This window comes from Leucoraja erinacea, chromosome 29 (genome assembly GCF_028641065.1).
Source record: "Leucoraja erinacea ecotype New England chromosome 29, Leri_hhj_1, whole genome shotgun sequence".
NCBI lineage: Eukaryota > Metazoa > Chordata > Chondrichthyes > Rajiformes > Rajidae > Leucoraja > Leucoraja erinaceus.
In genome coordinates this window covers 13,622,230-13,645,165 of record NC_073405.1, presented here as the reverse complement: position 1 = coordinate 13,645,165, position 22,936 = coordinate 13,622,230, and the positions used below count along the sequence as shown (strand labels likewise).

Below are 22,936 nucleotides of genomic sequence, written 5' to 3'. Positions count from 1 at the left end.
GGCCAACATGACCACATTCCACAGCACAATGATAGTGTGCTGACCTGATTGGTACAACATGGCTGTGCTACTCAACTGTGCCGCCAGAGGGCAGTTAATCACATCAAAATAAAGGTTCACAGATCTGACCTCATCCTTACATGCAATAGTCAATTCCAAAACTTGATCCAGCAGAGGTTTTACTGGTAGTAAGCATCACAGAAATGTGTCTGAAATCACTTGAAACTGTAAACCATCCAGAATTTTTTCGAGAACAATGGAAAATTTGCTTATTAACAAGAAGGCTGGAATTACAGATCAGAATCGAAGCAATAGACTAATTTTAGATTCTAGAAAATAATTTCAAAATCAATTGTCAGTAACGAAGCAAAATGGAGGGACAATACCACTGCTTAAATACAGGAGCAGGGGGTGGTCTCACCGTGATCCGACATGAATTCTGTACAGGAGACCCTTCAGATAATTTAGATTAGATTAGATTCAACTTTATTGTCATTGCACTTTTCAGTAAAACAAAATGGTTTAACCTTGCAGTCATAACATAGAATAAATAACAAAACACACTCACATTCAACATCAGCCTGAGCTGATGTTGCAGGCCATGAATTTCCTCCCAATCTATCTGCCATGGATGGATTTTCTACTGTCCTTCTGTCATGTACCTTTGTTTCCTTTGAAAGCATCTGAACAACACAGAGCAAGCTCTATGTTCCTGAATGCTGTGTACATCTTTACTGAGGAAATGCACCTCTCAGCATTTATGTCTTTCTAGGTGTTTGTGTTTTGTTATGGGTTGACTCAACACATAATGCACTTTGAGATAAATATTAAATACGGCCAGATTGTGATGGTGGAGTACACAAAACTGACATGATACCTTTGGAATAGTGGCCTCCTTCTGGATCTGACTCTGGCGGAGCTTCTTGAGCAGGACAAGTTTGGCCTCCTCCAACCGCAGCTCTTCCTTTAATTGCTTGATCATTCTTTCTCGCTCCTCTGGGGTGCTCTTCTAAAAGGAAAGAACCAATATTACTGAAATACATCCGTGCCAATTTTCCGATACCCTGCTTATCTGACGGTTTCACAGGAACTAGCCAGTCTGCTAAAAACCCCATTCGTCAATGCAAGTCAAAAAATTCAACATCATTTCCCACTCCACAGTGAGATTGAGCTTCGCAGAGCACAATACTCACACCACAAGGTTCACCAATAAGTAACAGGAAGCAGAAATCTTGAATAATTTTTCACACAAGTTAGAAACACTAGCATGAATTGTTACATCTCTTAAATCCATCTTGTGGAATACAAGTTATTTAATAGAGATCTGGAATAAAATCCAAAGCCCTTGTTTGGGAGTTGTTGGTGTTGATCAACATTTAGTGCCATTTAAGGGCCATTCAGGGGATAGCTCATCAATAATGACATTGTTGGGGGTCTGGAATCAGCAGAGCTCCATGCTCACCCTCATGGACACAAGGTGCTGTAGGAACTCAGCGGGTCAGGCAGCATCTCTGGAGAACACGGATAGGTGACGATTCAGATTGGGAGCCTTCTTCAGACTCATGGACATCAACTTTGTACAATGTCAGATATATTTAATTTATATAATTTAAATTAAATGTGTTGAGATTGTTAATCTTGAGTTAAGAGTTCCAATGTGGGATATTGAATTGTGTGCCCAACACTGCATCACTCTGCCTCTCTTCAGACTCCACCTGCATCCGGCTTCTGATCAAAAGTTCCTTCCAGCTACCATTAGAGACAGGACATCATCCATATTAGAGATACAGCATGGAAACAGGCCCTTCGGCCAGAGTTCGCTTCGACTGCGATCATCCCGTACACGAGCATTATCCTACACACTAGGGACAATTTGCAATTTATAGAAGCCAATTAACCTACAAATCTGTACATCTTTGGAATGTGGGAGGGAACAGGAGCACCCGGAGAAAACCCACGCAGTCATAGAAAACTGTACAGACATTCTTAATTCGCGGGGGGGGGGGGGGGGGGGGGAAGAGGGTGCAAAGGAAGGTTCAGCTTCACAGGTGTCAGACCCCATTACGTCATTTCCAAGAGGAAAAATCCACTACCATCCAGGCTATTAGGGTACACAGGTGCCTGCTCTCTGTGTCCGGTCAGCACAGCAGGGGAGAAACAGTTTTCACACCTTCTTGAACGAAGGAAGCTGACACAAATTACAGCAACTTGATTTAGATCAGATCAGACCTACAAATAAATGGTCCATCAACACTTAAACACTGAGTTCAGATTTGCTACAAAACCCAATAGGTGCCAAAGGAAAACTGTCCAGAATTCCCAAAATTCGTTCAGGGATAGGCAGTGAGATTACATATAATCCCAAATGGGAAGCAGGAAGGAGAAAAATTATGTTTATCTTCGATTGAAACCAGCACCTACAGTTCCTTCCTTCCTACACTGTTTTGAAATGGACCAATCTGATGAAGGGTATCATTTGTGCCTGCCCTTTGAAAAAGCAATCTCATTTCCCCAGCATGCAATCAGTACTTTGAAGATAAATGTTACACTTAATCATGGACTTGCATAAATAAAAAAATATTCTGAAGCTGCTGGTCTGACGAGTGACGCACTGCCTCACCATAATATCATCCGTGTTTGCACTTCTTAGTTCCTTCGAGAGCCCGTTCAGCCTGGGACTTGAGGGTTCGTTGTCGGAGAGGACAATGATGTCCGGAGATAGGGGCCGCTTTACCTTCTTCATTTCACTGAAAGAGAGGGGACTACAGGTTGAACAGGGCACACAGGGTTTTGGGTAAGGCCGGCAATGTTTACAAATTTCATCCATCGAGAGTGCGAGAATCCATCTAAACCCATCCTTAGACAATTTCTCCATTTTATCCACACAAGAACACCTCTCAAATATAACTCAGCACCTCAGGTGATCCCAGAGGGGGTTGGTGGTGGCAAAATCCAGAGGGATAATGGAGGTACAAGGCTGAGTATTGTGAGGATAGAAGGGGGACGGGGAGTGAGGGCCGAGAGGGAGGGGGGTGGGAGCAAGACGAGGGGAGCAGGCGGTAAGGGCGGTGGGCTGGGGTGAGTGCACAGAGGGTATCAGGAGTGTGTGGGGAAGGATCAGAAGGGAATAGGGAGGGTGGGTGAGGTCCAAGCAGTTATAAAGGAGGTGGAGTGCGGGTGTTTGAGGGCTGGGAGGAGGATTGTGTGGGCCAGAGGCAGTGGGAGAGTTGTGGTTGAGGGCGAGGGGCTGGGGAGGAGGGTTGCAGGGCAAGGGGCCAGAGAAGGGTTGTACAGCCAAGTTTATCGAGTTGGAATGTGGATATGGAAGACGGGGCTGAGAGAAGAGACGGTGAGCAGTGTGGGGATACCAAATCAGATAAATTTTGTTCTTGCTGTGTTTCACTTCCAGTTGAATATACAGTTTGAGAACTGTGCAAATCTCTTCTTACTCAGAGAGGCAGCAGCAGCCCAGTCTGAGATCACTGGGGAACAGAGAACTGACTGCCTGCCTCCTCCTCTTTCTCATTGATAGACCCAAAAGCTGGAGTAACTCAGCGGGACAGGCAGCATCTCTGGCGAGAAGGAATGGGTGACATTTCGGGTCGAGACCCTTCTTCAGACCGTCTATCTTCGGTTTGAACCAGCATCTGCAGTTCCTTCCTACACATTTCATCTTTCTCATTATTCTTCATTGCAAACCATGTATATGACATTCTGCAAACTGGGAAGCCTTTATTCATTTCTTAAAAAGAAGAAATTACTCGAGTTGGAAGTTAAACTCTGGGCTAGGCACTTTTCCAAAACTCACGTATCATCAATCATCATAGTCATAAATCTGCAGCTAAGTGAGTTAACAGAACTGGTAAATATCGTTGCATCTGTCTGATGCTCCCTCTGCACTCCTATAGATCCTGCTTAAGACGATCAATAAGGCAGAGCTGTCACCACCCATCAACTAGCAGGCAGCATCCATTCATTTAAGTGACTGGGAACAAACTTCCTATATGTTAATTGGCAGAGAGAGAAAGAGAGAGTATAAGGTTGTCATGTGACTTAGGCATTTCCCTTCCGTGTCACCTGATTGCCCCAGTGGAACCCATGGCAACAGCCGGCTGAAACTGGTTTGAGACACATTGCCTTCATTTTGTGAAGGGAGGTAGGGCTCAGGTACTGAAACAAAATGGAGCCCACCGAACAGACAGTAAAACCCTGGTTGGGCAAACAGCTTCGTAACAGCCCAGCTGTCACTCCCTTGCTGGCTTTAGACCAGTGAAGGTCAACGTAACTTTAAGACTGCATCGTGATATGTTCCCACAAAATATCCTTTGAGAACCAGAATCTAAAATAAAAACCTTTAAGATGATCTAAATATTCTACGCAAGAAAATGCACATAAAGAATTTGAGGGGATCTTCTGATCTGTTAGTTTCTGAGTGCATTGGAAAGGACACAATCGCTTACATTTTACATTGTTCATCTCAACAATGCTGAATTCTGCGTTTGGTCATGAGCCCAAGAGACTAACCTTCACACCTTATGGCATGTGGCTGAAGCTACATTTTCATAACTCAGTTTCTTCAACTGGACATGACAGCACTGTGGACATGGTCTGAGGCAGCCATATTTCCATGGCTGTCTCAGTAAACAGATGTCATTAAGATGATGGCGCAAAACACCAACATGCACCAGCAAACCAAAAGGCCATTTCCATAACTATGCTGAGGCAGTCACAAGAAAACGCAGCTACTTGTTTACAAAAAGTCAAAGTGCTGGATTAACTGCGGGTCAGGCAACAACATGCTGAGTTACTCCAGTACTTTGTGTCTTTTTGTTTGCTGAGGTAGCCTGGGTTAATGTGACTCAGAATTTGTGTTACAAAGTCAATTCAATATTAATTTATGCAAGCTAACCAAGAAAATACCAATAGGAACCAGGCCACTGGTATTGATTCAGTCTGAAGAAGGGTCTCAAACCATTACATCACCCATTCCTTTCTCTCCAGAGATGCTGCCTGTCCCACTGAGATACTCCAGCTTTTAGTGTCTATCTTTGATTTTAAAAACATGGCCTTGCACGCTATCCAAGCAAGTTAAAAAACACATGAGTGCAAAAAGTAGTACAACAAAGAAATAAACAGTGTGGAATATAGTGTCACTGTTGCAGTGAATGTGCAGATAAACAAAATGCAGGGGCTGCAATGAAGTAGATTGGGAATTCACCTTATAAATGAATGTATGCAATTATAAATGATCACATTCCGATAAAGTGTCCCAAAGGCAAATACCAATACGGCACAATTTATGGAATAGTCTCCATCTGCTTGGATGGAGACAGCTGCGGAGTTCAAGTAGTCTACTGTGGTGTAATTGTCTGCTAGACTGGTACATAGCTTGGTCAGCACATCCTCCAGCAGCACATTCAGGCTGTACTGAAGGATGCACTTGAGTCATCAAGGCTTCCCCTGGAAACACACCAATATCTAGCAGAATCAGTGCAGAGAGTGCAATTATCAAAAAAGCTCATCTACTTCCTAAGAAGATTACAGAGAGTTGGTTTGTCAAGGAAGATTCTCTCTAACTTCTACAGGTGCACAGTAGAAAACATGCTGGCCGGTTGCATCGTGGCTTGGTTCGGCAATTTGAGCGCCCTGGAGAGGAAAAGACTACAAAAAGTAGTAAACACTGCCCAGTCCATCATCGGCTCTGACCTTCCTTCCATCGAGGGGATTTATCGCAGTCGCTGCCTCAAAAAGGCTGGCAGTATCATCAAAAACCCACACCATCCTGGCCACTCACTCATCTCCCTACTACCTTCAGGTAGAAGGTACAGGAGCCTGAAGACTGCAACAACCAGGTTCAGGAATAGCTACTTCCCCACAGCCATCAGGCTATTAAACCTGGCTCGGACAAAACTGATTATTAATAACCACTTTCTGCTATTTGCACTATATCAGTTTATTTATCCATGTGTGTATATATTTATATTATGGTATATGGACACATTTATCTGTTTTGTAGTAAATGCCTACTATTTTTTGTGTGCTTAAGCAAAGCAAGAATTTCATTGTCCTATACAGGGACACATGACAATAAACTCACTTGAACTTGGACTGCCCCTCCATGGAACAAATGAATGTCATCACCCTCCATGGAAATGTTACCACCACCCCAACCCCCACCCCCCCCCCCCCCCCCCCCCCCCCCCCCCCCCCCCCCCCCCCCCCCCCCCCCCCCCCCCCCCCCCCCCCCCCCCCCCCCCCAATGGGAATACCACAACCCCTACATGGGAATTCCAGCCCCTCCACCCTGTTGCACACTTTCTTGAAATTGACCAATATTAGCTATTTCTTTATTGCCACACTATCAAAGTACTGGACATCCGCCCATTCTCACCGCATCGGTTGACAGCTTTATGACACCCACCACTCTCACAAGCGAAAACTGGATGAGCATTTAACTTTGCCCCTGCAAACACTCTTTTGGAAAATCTACTCAGAAACAAAGTATTTTTTACAATAAGTGATGTTCACAGCGATCTTGAAGTGCTCATTCACAAGTGAACATGTAGTTACAACAAGCCGTGAGGAAGACAAATGCTATTTGGTCTTTATTCACAAGTTCATAAGTTTTCGGAGCAGAATTAGGCCATTCGGCCAATCAAGTCCATCCACTATTCAATCATGGCTGATCTATCGTTCCCTCTCAACCCCATTCTCATGCCTTCTCCCCAGAACCCGACACCCTTACTAATCAAGAATCTGTCAATCTTCTAGAGTCGTAAAGTGATAGTGTGGAAACAGGTCCTTCGGCCCAACTTGCCCACACTGGCCAACATGTCCCAGCTACACTTGTCCCACCTGCCTGCGCTTCGTCCATATCCCTCCAAACTTGTCCTATTCATGTACCTGTCTAACTGTTTCTTAAACTTTGGGATAATCCCAATTTGTGAATTGCCAAAAAGTGAATTTCTGTTACTCAAACGCCAACTTCCCCCTCTCAGTCCACCATCAACTGCCACTGCCCCAACCCCTCCGTCTTCCTCGTAGTTGCTGACACCCTCCAAGGCAAAGTATGTCAGCGACTCCGGAGAAGGAGGAGGAGATGGTAGTGGTGGAGGGGGAAATGAGAGGCTAAGTGGACAGAGTGATGGGGGAAGGAGTAGGAGGATACAGCAGTGGAGCGGACAAAGTGACAGGCAGACAGTAGGAGGCGGCGGTCGAACGGGAGCAGACAAAGCGACCGGATCCACAGGAAGAAGCAACAGCCGGTGAGCGTCCTGAAGAAAGAGCTGTCCCCAAGGGCTCCAATGTGAGCTACAACAACAGCCGTGTGAACTGGACCAGGGGGTGGGTGAAGAAGGTTTGCTGGTGCACCTTGCGAGTCAGGGGTGGCGTTAGAAGCCGGGGCTGGGAAGGCCATGCGAGCTAGGCTGGTGTCGGCAGGTCCATCCACTATAACCAAAAATCTGCTATAAAGGGGTTTGTTAAAAGGGATTACTGTACTGCAGCAAATTTGTGGCAAAAAAGTCCAGCATTGGAGCATTATGAAACGGAATTTGACGCAGAGCCTCAAAGTGAAACAAAGTGGTTTTGTGAGGCAATTTCAGTTACCCAATCTTCTCTCAGGTTCATCACATGCCACCTTTGTAACTGATTATAACGAGTTTCATAAATAACTGATTGATAACGGTTCCCCACAGTTGGAAGCCCCCTCTTATACTGTAAATGACTACATATAGTCCGGCCCACAAAACAGCCTGACGAACTACTGTTGGAGCCACTTCTTTAGATGCTCAGAAAAACAATCTGGCTCTGAACACCAGGAAAACGCTCATTGTCGACTTCAGGAGGATAACGGCGAGTGTGTGGAGAAGGTCAACACCTTCCGGTTTCCGCGTCCTTGCTCTTCTCCTGGAATGACAACACGACGGCGGTATCAAAACATCCTGCACTACCGTTACAGGAAGCACAACCACTCTCCTTTAACTCGTCCATCATGACATACTGCATTAACTGCAGTGATACATGTAACCAGGACAGCGCAAGGCAGCCCTCTCCCCTCCCACATCACACCTCCCGCTGCCTTAGCAGGGCAAAGAAGATCACCAAAGACAGCTAACTGTACCTGCTGCCCTTTGGAATATAGGTGCATCAAATCCAGGACAAACAGACTCAGGACACAGATCCACCTGGGCAAGACAAATGACAGGATTGTATATATGTATATGGTATGTAGCGCCGTAGAATTTGTGCACCTATTCCCCCCCCCCATCTCCCTTCTGTTTGTGTTTTCTGTTTCTTGTTTTTTTGTAAAAGATGTATGTGTACGAATTTCTCCAGCATCTATCTAAATGACTACATTTTGCACCTTAGCCACTTCTTTGCCTCACTTTGCTCTCCTGTAATCTATAAACATCCTGGCTATACAAATCTCGTGTTAACCATGAGAACTTGACTGCACCAGCAACATCACTAACTGCCCAGCTCCACTTTTCTCCAGCTCAGAACATTTTTCCCTAGCTGCCCAGTCAGCCTGGCTATCTCTCAGTGAATGCCCCTCCACACTATTCACTGCCAGTCAGCCTGCTCTCAGTGAATGCCTACACTATTCACTACCAATTAACCAATTAATCTAAGTGTAGGTTGTTAGTCGGAGAATCAGAATGGGATGGGATGTTAGAAAACATAGAAACATAGAAATTAGGTGCAGGAGTAGGCCATTCGGCCCTTCGAGCCTGCTCCGCCATTCAATATGAACATGGCTGATCATCCAACTCAGTATCCCGTACCTGCCTTGTCTCCATACCCTCTGATCCCCTTAGCCACAAGGGCCACATCTAACTCCCTCTTAAATATAGCCAATGAACTGGCCTCAACTACCCTCTGTGGCAGAGAGTTCCAGAGATTCACCACTCTCTGTGTGAATTTTTTTTTTCTCATCTCAGTTTTAAAGGATTTCCCCCTTATCCTTAAGCTGGGACTCCTTGTCCTGGACTTCCCCAACATCGGGAACAATCTTCCTGCATCTAGCCTGTCCAACCCCTTAAGAATTTTGCAAGTTTCTATAAGATCTCCTCTCAATCTCCTAAATTCTAGAGAGTATAAACCAAGTCTATCCAGTCTTTCTTCATAAGACAGTCCTGACATCCCAGGAATCAGTCTGGTGAACCTTCTCTGCACTCCCTCTATGGCAATAATGTCCTTACTCAGATTTGGAGATGTTGATGGGCATGAGCTGTTGAAACGATTGGGGGAAATTGGATTGGATTGAGCCAGCTTTGACTGGAGGGGCCAAATAGCAATGTCATGATAAAAGAAAATAAGAAAATAACATCAATGCAAAGCAGTTCAGCTGGTGAAGCCACCACCTCTCAGTGCCAGATCCAATGCTGACTCGGGTGCTGTTGATGTGGAGTCTGCACGTTCTCCCTGTTACCAATTGGATAGCCTGCATGCTCTGGTTTCTTCCCATATCCCAAATATGTGCAGGTTGGAAGGTTAATTGGCTGTAAATTAAACTTAGCCTGCAGATGAGTGGTAGAACCTAGGAATTGCTAAAAAAAGGTGGGAAGACTAAAGAAAATGAGAATAGGTGATTGATAGTTAGCATGGACTCAGTGGGCCAAAGGGATTCCGTCCGCACTGTACGATTCCATGGCTTTAATATTCATTTGTCATAAGTTGCTTACTTCTCAGTTTAGTAATCCAATCAAGAGGTAAGAGTGTTTAATTGTCATACGTCCCGAATCAGAACAATGAAATTCTTACTTGCAGCAGAACTACAGATATAAACATAATACTACTGTTTTCATTTGTAAACATCAGTTCATGTCAAATGTATTGAGTAGGTTCAAATATAATAAAACAGCAAATGTCAATATAAATTGGAAGAAAGGTACAGGGACCATTCAATCACTTGTCCTGGTCAACCGCTCTATCAGAGCTGGTCTAATCTCAATCATGTACCCACCTCCACTCCATTTCCCTCAAATCATTATTGAACAATCACCTATCTTATTCAGGTAAATGTTAATTGACCTCTTACATCAGCACACTTTATGTGGAGGTGGAGGGGACACGAGGTGAATACTGGCAGTCTTCACTACCCTTTGTAAGACAATTAGCTTTAATGACTTTAGATGCGTCTTATATCACTGGATCTCTGGTTCATTGTTGGCACCAAACTTGTGCCACAAACGCCTTATATGCCAGAGAGTCTGATGTGGATATATAGATGACAAGAACAAATTTATTCTAGTTGACATGGGGAGCCAGGCCACGTTTAATGCAAAATATAATTTCCCCCCCATTAATGGTAAGCAAGTCACATCTGGACATAAAAGCTTTAGGCTTGCCAATTCATTCACTTTGTGTGAGTGGGACCGGCCACTTTACTGAGAACTAGTGTCTGCCATGATTGTTATAATACAGGGCTCGAAATTAACGGTTGCCCGGGTGCCAATGGCCACCTAAAGTCCAGCCGGGCAACCTAAAAGCAGTGCCATTTTGCCCGGCTTGGCAAGCCGTTCAACTCTGAGCGGGTCCCCCCTCTATCTCTCTCTCCGTCTCCACCCCCTCCGTCCAGGTCTCCGCTCTCCAGACGCTCCTCATCCACCAGCACGGCCGGCCGCCTTGCACATGCACACAACCACAGCCAGCACATCATCGGCGGCCCTGCACATGCGCACTGCCACGGCAACTGGTCGACGCTGGGCACTTTCTCCCTTTCCTTTGCATTGTGGGAGATCTGGCCGCCATTGCTAGTCGCCACGTCCACTGAAATCCAATGCAGAATTACTCCCTGGAGCTGGAGTAACTCCCTGGAATAACTCTTGCTTCTTGGTTTCCTGGTCCTCCAAAAATATTCAAAATGGAATTTAAACTGGAGGTGGTGGAGGGTCCACCACCAAACTCCAAAATCTGAATAACAGCCTATTGCACTTTATCTGTTTATTTATTGTGTATATATATGGTCTATGGTATATGGACACACTGAACTTTTATCTCCTGTTCTGTATTATGTTTACATATTCTGTTGTGCTGCAGCAAGAAACAATTTCATTGTCCTATCTGGGACACATGACAATAAAACTTTCTTGGCTTGAGCTTAAGAAAAAAAGGGTTCTTGGGGAAAAAAGAGCTACCTTAAATTTGCGTCTGGTTGGGTAACTATGGTAGGGTGAAGACCATTCAATGCATTAATTGTGCGGGGGGAACTCCATGGAGCAGCCAGCATCTCTGGATAGAAGAAATTGGGTAACATTTCGGGTAGAGACCCTTCTTTGGACTCCCTCTGGTTTTAGTGTTTTTAGTTTAATTTAAAGATACAGCGTGGAAACAGGCCCTTCGGCCCACCGAGTCCACGCCGACCACCCGGACACTAGTTCTATCCCACACATTAGCGACGCAAGTCAAGAGTGTTTTATTCTCTCACGTCCAAGTTAGAACAATGAAATCTTTACTTGCAGCAGCACAATAGAATATGTAAACATAGAAGGTTACACAGAAAAGCTGGAGAAACTCAGCGGGTGCAGCAGCATCTATGGAGCGAAGGAAATAGGCAACGTTTCGGGCCGAAACCCTTCTTCAGACTCTGTAAACAATGTTATAAACGAGAAAACAAAAGTGTATATTCATATATGAATATGTGTGTGTGTGTATATAATGTGTGTGTGTGTGTGTGTGTGTGTGTGTGTGTGTGTGTGTGTGTGTGTGTGTGTGTGTGTGTGTGTGTGTGTGTGTGTGTGTGTGTGTGTGTGTGTGTGTGTGTGAGTGATACATACTCACAATTTCCCTCCTGGGATTAATAAAGTTCTATCGTATAGTATTGTGTGTGCAGGAAGGAACTGCAGATGATGGTTTAAACTGAAGATAGACACAAAAAGCTGGAGTAACTCAACAGTTCAGACAGAATTTCTGGACAAAAGGAAAATATTACGTTTTGGGTTGGGTCTGAAAAAGGTTCCTGCACACCTTTGGAATTGGGAAGGAAAGGAAGAGGCAGAGACAGTAGGCTGCGGGAGAGCTGGGAATTGGAGGGGAAGGTAGGAGAAGGCAAGGACTACCTGAAATTGTAGAAGTCAATGTTCATTCCGCTGGGGTGTAAACTACCCAAGCAAAATATGAGGTGCTGTTCCTCCAATTTGTGGCGGGCCTCACTCTGGCCATGGGGGCGGTCCAGGACAGAAAGGTCGGATTCAGAATGGGAGGGGGAGTTGAAGTGCTGAGCCACCAGGAGATCCTGTTGGTTATTGCAAACTGAGTGGAGGTGTGGTGTGGAGCGATCGCCAAGCCTGCGCTTGGTCTCACCGAGGTTGATCATACACTGAATAATCCAACCACATTTTTGCTTGGAAGTGGAAAGAAATAATAGAAATTGCATTCATTGCAACGTGTAAAAAGAGTTGAGATACTGTATTGTAATTTTGCTGCATGTCATTGTGGTATATATCATGTCTTGATTGGTGAATATGTTTAGTTTGTGACTTTATTTGAAGCAGAAATAATATGTGAATACTTCATTGAGTATAATTCCGACAGGTAACTACGCACTTCGTCCGAGCACATTATCGCACGCGTCATGCAAGCCGCCTTAAATGACCACCTAAACTGTCATTTGGCAACCCAAAAAGCTGCCTAGGTTGCCCGGCTGGAAACAGAGAAAAAAAAGTTACGTGAGAGTCCTGTAATAATGGAAATAATGGGAATCTCTGATGTTATTTGTGGCTTCCTACATGTTAAACGGCAGCATGGATACAGTACAGGAGGAAAAAATAAATTAAATCCAAACCAGTGATTACCCAGCACAAAATGTTTCTCATCTTTGCAGGACTTTCCTCTTCTACAGTTTCATGTTGCTACATCTTCCCTTTCTCACAAGTGCCTTACACTGTTTATGAATGAACCCTCGTGTAATTTTCTTCAATGTCACAGCAATTCACAGGGGGTGTAAGTGGGCTTTATGTTCTAGCAAAGCCCAATAACTATGCTGCCAGGGTTGGTGGACTGTGTATTTGAATGGAGTAATCAGGTTACACAATTCAAAGGCAAAGAGCCTATGGGATTTGTGCAGATAACGTGAGAGATTACTTACTTTGGAACTGGACAGTTATTCAAATCCAAATAGCGTTGGAATTGGTTTGAAATAAGTTTATCAGCATACAATGCCAAAATTAGTGAATCCAGACACGGTCTCTTGGAAACTCAATTGTGCAAGTTGAGCCAAACAATTAACTCATTTGTGAAGGTACTTTCTTACATTAAAAGGAACATTAAAAAAGGGGAATGACGTTTTTAAAGAGGGAGATTAAAAGATACACCCTCGGTAAAAACAAACTGGGGAAGTGAGGAGAATGTTTAAATCATATATTTGGGGCTTTTAAGAGAATCTATAAATATGGAGGAGAAACATTGTGCAGGAAAGGAGTAAGTGGGACTACTGCGGGTCGGAGTGTCTTCTCCCGTTCCGTATGATTTCACATAATCATCATACATTTAGGAACAATGCTGAGAACACGTTTTTCCAAGGAATTATCAAACACTATTGCAAATGTACAGTCTGTGCTGTTTATTTTATTGTCATTTGTACCGAGGTACAGTGATTGAAAAGCTTTTGTTGCCTGCTATCCAGTCAGCAGAAAGACAATACATGATTAGGGCTTACAGTTTGTCAGTTTTACTTATTAAACTATCACCAGCACCAAACTGTTCTTTTAGAGCTCAATCATCCTGCTATTCATGTGCCAATTCTCAGAGCTTCCAATGAGTGCACCCTGGTGCAGATTTTAATGCATCCAGTCAATGCAACCAGCACTCAGCATGAACCTGCTCATCAGTGTTAAGTTTCTGCTTTGCATGGTCACCTGGCCTAAAGGTCTGCCTACAGATCCAAACAGGAACAAAACAACCAAGTTGCAGATGCAAGTCGAGAGTGCTTGCTTTAACCAAGTGTAACAGTAAGAAGCCACAATGCTGAAGTCAAATGAAATCACAGATGACACGACTGGTTAGTGCTGCACCCCGTATAAGAAGATATTTGTGGTCACTGGATGTCTACCTCATGCCCGGGACATTTTTGTACGTGTCCCCCAGGGCGGTATCCCAGAACCAACTAATCTACATGTGCTTCGTCAACTCCTGCTACTGTGAATACTCATTCTGTCAACTTCTAAAACACAGTGGCTGAAGCGTGCATAACCTAATAAATCAAAGAGGCAAAGTACAATAGCCAAATCCATATTCTCTCCCACCTGACAGGGCAAAGGCAGTACGTGCACAGGAACTCCTACATTTTCAAGCTGCCCTACAAGCTTCACATGATGGGGAAATGTATTGCCAGTCTACTCACCAACATTGTTGAAGCACCAACAATTTAAAAATATCTTTACCCAACAGTTCTCAGTAACCAGGGTGTAACCTAGCTGGTAAAGCCAAAATCCAATAAATTAATTAGGTAAAAAAGAAACTACTGGAAGAAGTCAGTGGGTCAGACTTCTGTGGAGGTGATTGGACAGACAACGTATTAGGTTGGGACCCTTCTTCAGACTGAAGGGTCCTGACCAAAAACGTTGTTGCCCATTTCCCTCCAGGTGATGCCTAACCTGACGAGTTCCTCCAGCACTTTTTGCTTTACTCAAGATTTCAGCATGTTCTGCCTCTTTGTCTTCAAATTACAATTTTCAGGCATGTTAATAAGTTTCTCTTTCTTTGATATAATATGAAATTTTCCATCGATAGCAGAAGAATAAACTGTCACTACATAAATATCTTTCTCTGGATCTTGGTCAGTGTTATACAGGGGAAGAGGTGATTAGGGAGAAGAGTGGGAAACGTGAAATGTTCAGAACATCAATTCACAGGGGGATTTCACAGGATCTCCCCTCCAACTACCTGCTCACTTTTAGTTCGACAAGAATATTTTCCTTTTACCCTGAATTGCAAATTGCTGTTCTGAATGAGTCTGGAATAACTCTTGCACTGCATAAGCTACCTATTGTTGCTGCTTTTTAAGTGGAACGGATAGCGATTAATGCACATAAACTGCTTGAATGTCAGTATTGACAGAGCCAACAACATTCTCACCTGGGCCAGAAAGTTGTTCATGCATCAGTTGGAGAACTTAGCTTAAAGAGTTGCGCAGACATTTCAAAAGTGATCGGAGCATTTAATCATGGCTGATCTATCTTTGCCTCTTAACCCCATTGTCCTGCCTTCTCTCCATAATGCCTGACACCATTACTAATCAAACTGAGGAACAGCTGCACTGTTGCAGTTGCCAACTTTTAAACAAGACATTAAACTGAAACAATGACTGCTCACTTTGGTAGATGTAAAAAAATTATTATTCAGAAGAGCAGCAGTGGAATTAAATCTTAGATCCTTTAGTCAACATCACTAAATAAATTGCTGGAGGAATTTATCAGGGCAGACAGCATCTGTAAAAGGAAACAGACAACCTTTTGGTAGAGACCTTTCTCTGATGACCCGGCAGAGTTCCTCAAGCAGTTTGTTTTTTGCTCAAAATTCCTCCATTTGCAGTTTCTTATGTCTTCAGAAAAACAGATTAATTTGTCATTACTATGTTTGCTGCCTGCAAATTGTCTGTAACGTTTCCTACATTACACCAAAGACTATGCGTCAAACATACTTCACTGGTTGTAAAATGTGTGTTAATCAAAGCAACAAAAAAATCACCACAGAAGGAAAAGTCTCTCTTCTCGTTTCATTCAATGCCGGTGAAATGTTGTACCTAATGTGATCATTCTAGTTCTGATTCGGCACAGTTCCCTTCACCTGGATTGAGGTAATCCTCAACTTTGAGGATGACTTGCTCATTGCAGCTTACTTCGTATAGTTTCCAGGTAACCCAATAAATAAGCTGATGGTTGGCACTCCCCAAAACATGTGATGAGAAAAGTCCTTCCATGGTTTCCTTGTGGAAAGTTTTATTTTGTCATCTGTTTAATTGATTAAAAGTCAAATGCAGAAAATGCTGGAAACATTCAACTTGTCAGGCGACACTTTGCCTGGTGAAAGTTTCTGAACCCGAGGCATTTCTCTTTGCAGAAAGGCTGCCTGACCTACTGAGTGTTTCCAGCATTTTCAGATTTTATTTCAGATTTCCAGCATTACTTAAAAGTATTATTGAATAAAAAATTATTTAATTAAAAGTATAATCGCTTTTTGGGAGATGGAGGAATGACATCTGCATATTAATACATAATAAAACTTATAATCCAATTAGCACAACATGACCCCAGAAAACAAGGGGTTTGGTCTCTTAATGCTGCCACCATTTAAATGTTGTGCCAATATTGATGCTCTAACATGCACCTATTCCAGAGAGGTTAGGGCCAAGCTGCAATCACACCCCAGGGTTGTGCACAGTTTGCATGGCAACAACTAGTGCCCACAACAAAACACACAGAACATGGTGCTGGACAGAGATTCAAACTGTTTTAAAAACAGCTCGGTGCTGAGGATCTTTTCTGCAGCCGGTCTGTGCACAGGCAACTCAGTTGCAGAACTGGAATTAGGATCAGTGATATGTCTGGTCATTCATGGGCCGTACCCGGGACTCAAGCCTGGATAAAGAGGGAGCCAGCCCCACCAGCGCTGCTTTGTTTGGTGACTCACTGTGAGAGCTGTTTGATCCCACTGGCCATTCCAAGCCTTTATGTAATTGCCACGTTGGCAGTCAAAGTTGTTAAATCAATCTAAAGGGGGTGGAATCTAAGCATACACAGATCTCTCTCTTGCACCAATATCTTGTCAAGTACTTCATTTCAGATAGAAAAATCTACTCTAATGGTATTAAAATATGCTTGCATTGTGAACTATTCAAAGAAAGTCTCTCTCAGGCTTCTGGGGGTGGGGGAGAAGCACAATGTGAGGAGGCGGGTACAATACAATACAGACCTACAGATCCATCAAGTTTCATTCATTTTAAGTGAGATCCACAATGTGCTCGGGAAATCCATCCGATTTTAATGCAACTCACCCACAAATACTTATATTTTAAATATTTTCCTAGCTGGGATCATGAGCCTCACTTACAAATTCCCTCACAATTCAGAGAATCTACAGATAAATGTTCACATCTTGTTGAAATTAATGCAGATTGACAGCTCATTGCTGTCATTAAACAATAGAGCAACCCGCAGAACTGAGACCTGAAATATAGGGGCTGGGGGGGGAAGGGAGAATTCACTCATGGTATAGCAAGTTTTATAATTGACGTTGGAAACATACCATTCATGAAGGGGGCAAAATGGATTCTATGATTTGTATTCAATCTTTGGTAAATGCTCAGAGAATACTTAGCATCAGTTTGCTAAAAAATCTTCATCCAGATGTTCACCCAAGACTTTAAGAAAAACTGTACTTTATCAACATCTCTATGTGATAAAATACAGCTTTGATCATATTTGATATAAATATTTAACCTTAATGAAAGATCTAATTAATCAATGTCAGAAATGGGACCCACAATTATCCTATTTCCAGCAAGAACAGCCGCGTTTGAAGGAAGAGCTGGAGTGTCGGAGCAAGGACCAGGGGAGGGAAGCAGAGGGGGATGGGAGGGGAGGAGAGAGGAGCTGAGTGCGAGGGAGGGGAGGGCAGCCGAGTGAGAGGAGACAGAGTCTCAGTGGGAGGGCAGGGAAGTGAAGGCGAGCCGAGGAGACAGGAAGGGAGGGGAAGGAGAGTCGAGGGAGAGAAGGAATGGAGCCGAGGGGGAGTGGAGCCAAGGGGGGGGGGGGAAGAAAGGTGGGGAACCCGAAGGAGGGGATGCGAGGGAGGGGTGAGGGGGAGAACGCAGTGGAGGGGAGGGAAAAGAAGGAGGGAGGGAGGGAGGCCGAGGGGGAGCGGAGGTAGGGGCGGAGTGTTACAGGTCCTTAACGGCACAAGGACAGGTCAATGGCATACAGGATGCTTGTGTTTACAAGCAGCAGTAAGGAACAAAAGTATATGGCACAACCACACACACACTGGTGGAGCACAGATTACAGTATATCGTTTTATATCACATTAAAGAAAGATGCACTTGCACAGCACTGAAATGAGTTGATAGCTGATTTACAGGGATGATGATGGAAGTGGAAAGAGATCGCATAAACTAATGTTTTTATTTAAAATAGACATTTTAATTCAGATGGCTATATTTATTTGGGTCAAATAGAAGGGATCGATTTCCCTTCACAGAGGGGTCATATTCCAGCACCATTCTCAAATAACTTCCTATGGCTGTTTCATAAATCATTTCATATTTTTACTTTTACAGTTGAAATCTGACCCATGCACCAATTTATCCTTGCATGAAGCATACTGCTACTTTTCAATTTACATTTGCCAATTAGCTTTGGCCTGTACTGTACATACTATGCAATACAGTGACATTTTCCAACGTCCTTTTCCCATTTCCATCCTGCACAATAACCTGCTGTTAAAAGCCTATTTCGTTACTTTAATAATTATCGGCAATCAGACATAAATGCAGCACTGAAGATATGGTCGATATTGCATGATAAGTTGCTCTGATATATTCCAAAACATTGGATGGTCTTATTCAGTGTCTTACAGCAGTTCTACTAGTAAATTTGCATTTCAATACAAAAATATATTTGGCTCATAATCTCCATAACATTATTGATGGCATGTTATTAAAAGCTGAAATGCAACTTTTCTATGCTGTAAATTTCTAAGAGTTTATGAAGAGCTCAGAGCCTCACTCAGCTCTCATATCCTTCACCCCAACACTCTCCAAAACCATATCCACTGTTTCAAGCAGCAGACACAAGAGACAGAGCTGGAGCAGATACTGGTTGTTTGGTACTGTCAGCTAACAAATAAAAAATCCTACCTGGTTATTACGATATATACTGTATGAAACCCCGAGATATGCATTTCCAATATTACACTTCACAAGTACAGTGGCTGCCCAGGTTATGGATGTCTTCATTTATGGAAATATGACTTTATGCAAACTTTCCCATTCATTTTTAAAGCACTTTTCAAGCGAATAATGAGAATAATAAAATGTTCGTTTTAGTTTAGTTTAGAGATACAGCGCGGAAACAGGCCCTTTGGCCCACTGGGTCCGCGTCGACCAGCGATCCCCACATATCAACACAATCCCACACACACTAGGGACATTTTTTACAGTTACCAAGCCAATTAACCTACATACCTGTATGTCTTTGGAGTGTGGGAGGAAACCGAAGATCTCGGATAAAATCCACGCAGGTCACGGGGAGAACGTACAAACTCCATACAGACAACACTCATAGTCAGGATCGAACCTGGTCTCTGGCTCTGCATTCGCTGTAAGGCAGCAACTCTACCGCTGCACCACCGTGCCACCAAAATGTTTAATGTTATTCACGAATGACTGAATCTGTTAGTTTTAATAACTGCAAATGAGGGTGGTTATTCAATAAATTTAAGAACGACAACAAAACACAAATGTTGGGACGGACTCAGCGGGTCACTCTGAGGAAGGGTCCTGACCCAAAAGGTCATCTGTCCATTCCATCCACAGATGCTGCCTGACCTGCTGAGTTCCTCCAGCACTTTGAGTTTTGCTCAAGGTTCCAGCATCTGCAGTTCTTGGTTTCTCCAAAGCATAACAGAGCAATACTGTAGAAAACAGACATTAATGACGTTGAGAAATCAGCTTACGGATGGTTCTTCGTAACATGACCCTTGCATGACATGGGATTGCCTATACCAGCCAATAGGTGCTACAGAAATGCAAGCATTTTGTTTGAAACAATGTGCTAGTTCCCTGTCGCATACTTACATCTTTGACGTACTCATGTCAACAGGTTCATCTCCAGTTGGTACTTCTACTTTGATAGTTGCTTTTACTTCGCCTGGCCCCTTTAGTAACCCTGCAGTCCTTCCACCACCCCGGTCAACAGGCTCTGTTTTAATTCTTATCTCTTCTTTCAATTCTTCCAGTTCACTGTCCATATCAGTTCCCTGAGAACATTCCATCTTTGGTTTCTTCATGTCAACATCATTAGGTAGACCATCTCGTTCCATTGCTCTCTTCTGGCTTCGTGTCCTGTACACCTCGTCAGTCATGGCAGAAATATCTGTGGATGGACGGAGTAAAACAAAGTAAGGCATATGAACTCTGTGGGAGAGTCAATTTACTCAACCAGCACAATGAAGTAAATACAGACTCTGCTATATTAGGCTGAATGGCTGCTTCTATACTGCAAATACTTTTTACTGGCAGCCCATAATGGAATATAGTATATAATGGAACCCACAGTAGAAGTATGGTTGTTACTACATTATCAGAAGGAAAGGTTTCTGTTTAAAACATAAATGTACTGGCTCGATGACTTGATCCACCTCTTCCCCCACATAATCCAAATTACCAGTTCTCAGAATGTCCGTCGTTCAGGACATTGTGAGCTCCTATTACTCTGAACAATAGATTAGACGATAAAAAAGAACACTCATTCATTAATCTGACTGCAACAGGCCTCCTCATTTGGGATCTTGCATTCAGTATAATTTCACACTATGTTTTCATCAATATTCTTTCCGTAAGGGTGCCATGGCAATAAATTGCAGAGGTAATCAGGTTGTTGGGTTAATGGGAGTAGTTGGGTAGAGAACTAAATCTATAAATTAAGGACAGTTACATAATGAGGAATGTGAAAAGATTCATAAGTTTTAGGAGCAGAGTTGGGCCATTTTTACTCCACCATTCAATCACGGCTGATCAATTTTTCCCTTTCAACCCCATTCTCCTGCCTTCTGCCCATTACCCCTGACACCCTTACTAAGCAAGAAAAGGTTCAAAATGCAATGATATAGGACAAGCCTAGCATTTTAGGGTGTGCTAATGGGATGAGAATAACTGAGCAAAAAACATGGTTGGGTGATATATTGCAGAAATGACCAGTTCTGATACAGGAAGTTACCTGAAGTTATAAATTAAAAAAAAAACAGCAATGTTTCCAGACAGATGATGTGCTGTATTTCAGGCTTAATGGGCATTGTTATAATAGTGCAAGAGGACACAGATAGGTTGGAATGGGAGTGCGATGGAGAATTAAAATCACAGGTCGAGAGAGTCTCACTTTCTTTTATTGTTCTCTCTCTTAAACTGCCCTCAACTCAGTTTTTGTTCATCTTTTTTACTTGCTCTAATAACAGTTCCCATTAACTTATTGATCAGACAATCTATAACTTATCCCCATGGCAATCATGTCCTTGCCTCTGTCCTATCATCCCTCCTTCTCTTCAACTTGAAACCAAATTGTTTTTTCTTCTTTTTCAATTCTGATTACAGCTTTTGATTGAAACATTAAACAGGGCTGTCTTTCCACAGATGCTACATGGCCTGCTGAAAGAACCCAGCCTTGTTTTTGTTTTAGATTTCCAGCTTCTATAGTTTTGTGATTGTCAATAAATATGGTCTTATTGATGATCCACACCTGAAAACAATAAAAAGTTTGTAGCAAGATCAATATTTACTGTAAATATGCAGTTGCTGTAAATCTGAAATAAAACCAGAAAATAGTGGAAACATCCAACAAATCGAGCAGCATCTGTGGAGGGAGAAACAACTTCTCTTTCCATAGATGCTGCCTGACCTGTTGTGCATTGCAAATATTTTTTGTTTTTAATTCAACAGTTACTGAAACCTCCCTTAACTATAAAGTCTCAATGCTACAGAATATTGCATTATAAAAGCACAATTCTCACTTTCACTCAAAATGTAAAATTAACAGAGAAAATGCAATAGATTATGTGTGTCTTTTTTTTTTTTTTTTAACTTAAATCACGTTCAGATGAAATTCCAGGAATATCTATCTTCTGCTATAATATTTTTGAACATGCCACTTCTCAACGGCAATATTATGGTAAAAAACAGAAAATGTAGTCAGAGCAATATATGGGGAGCAAAAAAAACCATACATTCCAGGAAAATTTAGTTAATTTCTGATGAAATATAATCTTTAAAATGCGATTCTTGTTTTTTTGTTTCCAATGCCTTAGCTGCTGCTCAGTCACAACTCTCCTGTTGCAGTGTTGAAATTGTGGCAACCTTCTTATTATGGCCTCTTCAGTCCAACTGATTTTAATTATTCCTTAATTACTAGCCATGCTTTCAGCTGCTGAGGCTCTGGTACACCCTCCATAAACTCACCCACAAAGTTGCTCATTAAAATCTACATCTTTAACCAATTTTACACTAAATCCTCGTTACGGGGCACATTAATAGATTTTGTTTGATTACCTGGATGTATGATTTACCATGTTGAAAGCACTACAGTAATGCTAATTTTTGTCTGAAGAGCATAACAATGGAAGCACCAGTTAACCTGCTTTGAAAAGCGAGGAGTAGAGTCAAAAGCAACCAAATTAAGAAAAAAAGGACAGAGAAAAGAGTCAACCAGAAAAAGTCCCTATCTAAACACTGTAGGCGTCATTTATTGGGAACCTGATGAGTCTACCTACAGCATCTCATGCCCCGACTTCAATGAACCAAGCATCATTGGGTGTGGACAGAATTATAATATAATTATTATAACATTTAAAAGACATTTGGGTAAGTATATGGCCCCACAATCCCGTTTATATCAATGGTGGAAAGGGTCAAGAACTTCAAATTCCTGGGCGTGCATATTTCCGAAGATCTTTCCTGGTCCCAGCACACTGATACAATTATAAAGAAAGCACATCAGCGCCTCAACTTCCTGAGAAGATTACGGAGAGTTGGTATGTCAAAGAGGACTCTCGAACCTCTACAGGTGCACAAGCTGACTGGTTGCATCGTGGCTTGGTTCCGCAACTTGAGCGTCCAGGAGCGGAAAAGAATGCAGAAAGTTGACCACTGCCCAGTCCATCATCGGCTCTGACCTCCCCACCATCGAAGGGATCTATCACAGTCGCTGCCTCAAAAAGGGTGCCAACA

At 42.9% G+C, this 22,936-nt stretch overlaps 1 protein-coding gene across 9 annotated transcripts in view; it reads right to left on the bottom strand.

Moving 5' to 3' along the window:
* Positions 1 to 22,936, bottom strand: part of gatad2ab (GATA zinc finger domain containing 2Ab) — a 109,028-nt gene that overhangs the window by 26,852 nt on the left and 59,240 nt on the right. For all 9 annotated transcript variants that reach the window (XM_055658655.1, XM_055658649.1, XM_055658651.1 and 6 more), the window contains exons 3-5: positions 19,796 to 20,093; positions 2,621 to 2,747; positions 878 to 1,009 (exon numbers count right to left, since the gene is read on the bottom strand). In XM_055658655.1, the coding sequence (XP_055514630.1) occupies positions 878 to 1,009; positions 2,621 to 2,747; positions 19,796 to 20,093 (557 nt within the window). The remainder of the gene's footprint in view (positions 1 to 877; positions 1,010 to 2,620; positions 2,748 to 19,795; positions 20,094 to 22,936) is intronic.